General features: G+C 45.4%; 1 protein-coding gene across 1 annotated transcript in view; it reads right to left on the bottom strand.

Moving 5' to 3' along the window:
- Window positions 1–6304, bottom strand: part of TMEM86A (transmembrane protein 86A) — a gene marked incomplete at its 5' end in the record, with an annotated part of 13316 nt that overhangs the window by 726 nt on the left and 6286 nt on the right. The window contains one exon of the mRNA XM_009078259.1: window positions 4090–4354. Within this exon, the coding sequence (XP_009076507.1) occupies window positions 4090–4354 (265 nt within the window). The remainder of the gene's footprint in view (window positions 1–4089; window positions 4355–6304) is intronic.

Here is a 6304-nt window from a genome sequence, read left to right as displayed (position 1 = left end):
GAGGCCAGGTGAACTAAGCTGCTGCAGAGGGAACTATGCTTGTTTTTCAAGTGGTTTCTCTTCTCCTGCTCTGGATGGAAGCATGGGAGCAAGGCAGACCAGAGATCATCCCCTCTAACTATCCAAAGTGTTTTGCTTATAGGTCCCATGTGGAACAGGAAGGCTGGAATCAGAGCAGTGTACAAACAAAACATGACAAAAGATACCAATCGCCCTGAACCCAGGCACAAAGCCTGACCGTATTTAGCCACAAACCCAAAGGCACTCAGGGAATAAATCTGGCTTCTACTCCATCTCTGCCCATAGCTGGGAGAAACCTAAGCTGGAAAGAAGCAGCTGGCATATTTCAGGGACTGCACAAGTGTGATCTGCCAACAATTTTATAACTATTTGCAGGATTCAGAGGAACCTTAGCAGAAATCAGTCAGTGCAAATAAAATGCTGGCTTCCCTTTAAAGTGCAACACCCTTGAGAAATGCCAGATGTGGGTGTTGGAAGGTACTGCCCATACGTTATTCTCTTGTCACTAATCCAGCTGATAAAAACGTGTCCCAATGCATTGGTACAGCTGCTGATTCGTAGCCCTCATGACAACTGCAGATAATGGGCCCCAAACTGAGTCCAGCTCCTCGGGTCCTCTGGCTCCCAGATCCACACATGGTGCAGCTGCAGGCTGTCCCACTTTATGCTGGCAGGGTTATTAGAGCAGCTGGAAGTTTTCATGCAACTCTAAAGCACAAAACGATGAAAAGGATCTGGAAAGCTGAGTCCTCCAGCAGGACACTTGTTCACATTTAATGCATGATGCTGTGGTGTAGAGGGCAGTCAGCAAAACCTGCTGCTGGCAGACATTGCTTCATCCTAGTACTATTGTGCTGAGGCAGCTTCAAAGAAGGGCGAAGTGTCTCCCTGTCTTTGGAGAGGACCAGATCAGACATCCAGTGAAAGTTCAGCCATGGTGGGATGAAAAGGGAACCTGCAGGAGGGAGGGGGATGTGGGGATCTAGACTGCTAGGTGAGGCTAGAGAAAATGGACAGTGTGAAGGGGAAGGAAGAGAAGCACAAAGGAAGGCAGCAAGAAGTTGATGTTTCACAGAGCTACTGCACATTATGGGCATAGCACTGAGAAAACTGAGAAGGGATTTAAGATAAGAGCCATTTATAGTGTTACAGTGCAGGAAAGGCTAGAGCCCAGGGAGGTGGTAAGGAGAAGGATACATCATCCTGGCAGTGAGAAGTGGTTTTTGCTTCAGTGGCATTATATGGAGAGTTCTGGGACAGAGAACTGAAGAATGTGTTGTCCATGCAGGCATCTGGCAGCAAGGAGAAGGAGGAGGAGAGGACAGGATGAGGCAGCCAAACAGGCCCCGAACAGCAGGAGGAGTTTTGTTGTGAGTCTGATCACAAACAAGGGAGTCAGCTCTCAGGTTTGCTCACTCAACACCCACAAATCAACCTGGGAACTGAGGAAACCTGTGACAGCTGCAGAGGGAGGGGATGCGTTTCTCTTGCAGCCTTTAGCTTGGTCCTCCCAACCACATCAGGCAGACCAGCTCTTCTCTCTATCTGCTTTCCTCCTGCAGGTTTCCTCAGGCTGGTGGTAAGGCCCCTTTTTCTAGTCCTTGTCTTCTTCACCAAATGCATAAATTGTTTCTAAGTGCCTGCTGTCAAAGGAGGTGGATATTAACACTATAAAGTGTATTCTACATGCAGTAAGGCACTAGTCAGAAAATAACGTGTTATTAGTGGCCTGAAACAGCAAAAATGAAAAAAAGTCAAGTGTGCCAGCAGTAAGTTCCCAGGCTCTCACTTCCCTATAAAGTAATGAACAAATGTCCTTTTATAAACTCATTGTCTTAAAAGCTATTCAAATCAGCCCAGTTTCCAACACTTTTTTTTCAGCCCCAAAGCTGTAGAAATTGAACAGAATACATTTTTCTCCAGTATTTCCTCTTATTCTCCTGAAACTTTGAATTCCCACAAATGATAGTGTCAAAAGGTCAAACATTGTCAGTTGTCAGCAACAGCAACCTGATGAGTTTTAAATAGGAGAAAATAAGTTTTGCAGGCAAGATGAAGGCTGAAGTGGGGTGGTATCCTTTATCTGCTAACAGCTGAAATACAAATATTAACACTTCACTACAGCAGGTAGTAGCTTGGTGGACTGAGGCAGGCAGGAGACAGCCCACTGAGATTTTTAAAATGCTCCAAGAGACCTTTTCTTCTCTTAAGAAGAAAAAATGTGTCTAAACCCACAAAACAAAATTTCTCAGTTGTAAGACTGAAAATGCAACTTATTTGCAGATTAAAACACAATTAACCAAATACTGAATTGCTATGACTGATTAACCTTCCTCCTGCACTAAACTGGAGAGGGAACCTGGGGACATCCCAGTTACAGGGGTATGGAGAGGCATGCAACAGTCCCTATACAAAAATGGTCTTGGGAAAAATTGGGCCCAAGCCACAGCTCAAGGAGGAACTCCAAGAGGCAAAAAAGAGAAGCACAACCAGTCAGGCTGAGGCACCTGCACTGAGCCAGCTACTCCTGTCAGTGGGAATGTCAACACTCAGCACACAGGGGATGGCACCCCAAAAGAAAGCTGGAGCTCCTCAGCAATGTGCCCAAGGTTCAGCCAGATAGATCCAATCCTCAGGGCCTGATCTGCACCCCACCAAATTCAGTAAAAAGTTTTACATGAACTTTTAATGAGATTGGGATAAACCCTTGGGAAGCAGGATTAAAACCAGATTCAGAGCATTTGGCCTTTCATATCTGGCACTGCACACACTTCCCTCTCATAAAGAAAGCTTGTGGGAATCCCAGAATAAACCTAAATACTGACCTCATGAGAGGGGGAAAAAATAAACCTTTGACTTTCAGAGCTGACAACAGCACAAGTCAGAAAAGTTCCCTCATCTCATCACATTTTCCATCGGGACAGTCAGAGCAGCCAGTTAATGGTGGGTGTTATGTGAGATCCCTCTGCTGGTTAAATTAACTTGAGAACCCCCCCCAGTCAGTTTACTGAAGGACTCAACTACTGCTGATTTCTTGTGACAGACCAAGGCCAGGGAGAGCGTTGCTGCAGGCAGGTTCGACGTGGCTTTAAATGATTAATCTCAATCATTATATGCCAGTCTGCAAACTAGCAAAATAAACCAAGCTTGTTCTGCTCTGAGAGATGCGGATCTTTCTGTAGAGAAGACAGACCATTGTGGTAAGGTTTACCTTGACTGACCATCATTTACAGGTCTTGCAAAACAGACATGTCTTGTACAACAGGCTGATCATGATTCATACTGATCAACCTGCAAGCAGGGCAAGATTTCTGATGCTATCATTTCTGGCTTAACTTAAACACCTCCCCCAGGCTATGGGCTTGTCTATCAAAACATAAAGGTCCTCTCCACCTGTTCTCCACTGAGGACCTTTACATAATGTGTCCTATACCTGATCCTTATAGGAAAGGACTGACAGATATCCTTGCAGAGGGAGATACGAGGTAGAATCGTAGAATCATCAAGGTCAGAAGAGAATTCTAAAATCATCAAGTCTAACCATTAGTCACTCTGCTGTAACCCTAAACCATATCCTCCTGCATCAGATCCAGATGCTTCTTGTACACCTCCAGGGATGGTGACTTCACAACCTCCCTGGGCAATCAACTCCAGTGCCTGACCACCCTAACAGGGAAAAAAAAATTCCTAACAACTAATCTGAATAGGTAGGATACTTCCCATAGCTTCATGAGAGCTGACGAATGCCATGAGCATTTCCTTCTCTTCCCCAGGGATTCTGGCATGTCCTCTTCTCAGCTCCATCCAGCTGAGATGCTGTAACACATGCCAGGAAACCAAACCTGACCCAGTTACCTCTCTAACCTAAAGAGAAGCTCAAAAGAAAGACTCATCCATGGTGACTCCTCTAACCATGATGGATTTTAGCTAAGGGATGAGTGCTTCCCAGTCCCAAGGGTTTAAGCTGTCCGTGAATAAACAAAACATGTGGGCGAGCAACTTGCTACTAAATAAAGAGGATAACAGTTGGACACTGTGGCATCCCCTTAGGACTGCCAACATACTCACCATGAACGAAGTAGCCCTGCTCCTGCCAGATGAGAAAGGCATCTCCCACTGCCGAGAATATGAGTCCCGCTAGGATGCGGCTGGCACTCCGGTGTGACACTAAGAAGTTAATTCCATGAGCCAGAAGGAAAACCCACAGGCAGAAGATGGGCAGACATTTAATGAGGGCACTGAACCAGGAGGGGCTGGAAGTTGGCAGCCAGAGGACAAAATAGACACAAGTGGCTTTAAAGAAGGGCACCAGTTTGGGGCCTTCGCTCTTCACCTAAAGAAAACAAACATTACAAAATTATAAATTAATGGGATCATCAAAAGCATCAGTGGAACAAACTTAACAACAGAACTGTCTCCTTCCTTTTGAAAACTGCTCTTTCCTGTATACTGTCAGCTAGCAGTGTTTCTACCCTGAGAAATGCTGGTTGAACTTGCCCATGATTCTCAGCCTAGACCTTTGCGACTCTCTCTGCTGAAAATACTTCTTGGCTGGCAGGTGGTGGATTTGGAGGAAGTTTTAGATACCTTCTCTCTTTACTTGTTCTACCAAAAACATTTAGGCCATCAGTCAAATTCCTCTGGTGCTCTTTGCCACCTATCTTGTGTTTAGACTAATCCCTTTTATACACATTTCCTGGAGCTGTGAAAATGCTGCACCCCCAGATATATCCAAGCAGCAAACAAGGCAGTAAAAGCACAAGTCTTCCCTGCCATTTTGGCAAACCCTCTTGCTTAGCCAGTTGCAGATCACCCTGAGGATACAACCTCTCTTCTAACCCATTCTTTCTCCTGCCCTGTAGCCTCATGCCCAGAGCTTGCAGTTAGCATCATCACATGACCCTGAAACCCATCACATCAACCTCCCAGGTGAGGATGTCACTTCCTCGGCTGATGAACAGCAACATTAACCACATGCTGCATTGTTCTGGCATTATACTAATAACACAGTGCCCATATTGCAGGAAATGTTTTGACTCAGGACTCTACTGTGTAAATCTAGACACAAAAATGCAGCAGGAGCACTTGCCTACTCATTACAAAGCCACAGCAGAGGCAGGGCACAGAGCTATGTCCACAAGCTGGGTCTGCTCTTGGCATACACTTAGCTGAGACCACTCTGTGGTATTGTGAACATTTGCCCTCATGACATATTTCTGTATTTCAGTGCAGGTGGGGACAACCCCACATGAGGAACAAAGCTATGATTTTATTTTCCCCTGGAGAGCAGCTGAGGACCAAAACAAGGAGCAAAGGAAGAGACTGTAACTGCCTCCTGTTAGCCTGAGCTACATCCCAGGATCTAACAAGAGGCCTGTTTCCTCCTGCACCTCAGGCAGTGCAACCTCCAGAGCTTCCCTGCAAGCAGGAGTTCACTCTCAAACCTTCTCACTCTTTTGGTCAAGCAAGATTTAGTTGCTTAGTATCACAGTGACTTCCCACTACTCATGACCAAAGCACACAGAGGCCTCATGCACTGGAGGGAGGACACGGGGGGGGAAATATAGAGGCATCAAAGATGATTTCACATTGTGAAGTCCAACTGGTCTTTTTTTCCAAATCACTTGACCCTATTTCTGCTTCCTGCATCATGGGACACTGCCATGACACAAAACCAGTGTCTGTCTTCCTTTCATGCAGAGTACCTTGGTGCAGACACCTTGAACAGATGTAGACTGCACAGCAAATACTCCATGCTTACGGTGTTCAGGTAATAAAGCCTAATCGCATCAAAATTCCAGAGCTTTTGCAGACACAAGCAAATGGATTCAGGTGAAGCTGGAAGACAGAGGCAGAGGCAGTGGAGGGCATCTTCACATGCAGTATCTAAAAAGGGAATGCAACCTCTGAAGCAGCGAGGCTATAAATAAAGGGCATCCCAAGAAGACAGTGCCTTCAAAATTGTTCTCACATCTGATGGAAATTTCCCCAGCATATCAGCAGTTTCTTAGCAGTAAGGTATTTCATTATACATTATTCATAGGCTAGTGCCAACACAATTTTTAAACACTCCATTAAACAACCAGGCTACACAATTCACTCACAAAAGGACATCAGCAAGCCGTTAACTTTCTTGTATTACATGGGGAGCCCGTCATGATTCCTCTGCTTAGGTTGTCTAAATTAATCACCATTTACCACTTCTTGTCTGCATTCCTTGGGAGAATTCTGGCAGCAAATAACAAATGGACTTGAAATAAAAGTCATAAAAGCCCATCTAGTC

Source organism: Acanthisitta chloris, unplaced genomic scaffold (assembly GCF_000695815.1).
Source record: "Acanthisitta chloris isolate BGI_N310 unplaced genomic scaffold, ASM69581v1 scaffold3247, whole genome shotgun sequence".
NCBI classification, from domain to species: Eukaryota; Metazoa; Chordata; class Aves; order Passeriformes; family Acanthisittidae; genus Acanthisitta; species Acanthisitta chloris.
This window is presented reverse-complemented; position numbering and strand designations above follow the sequence as displayed.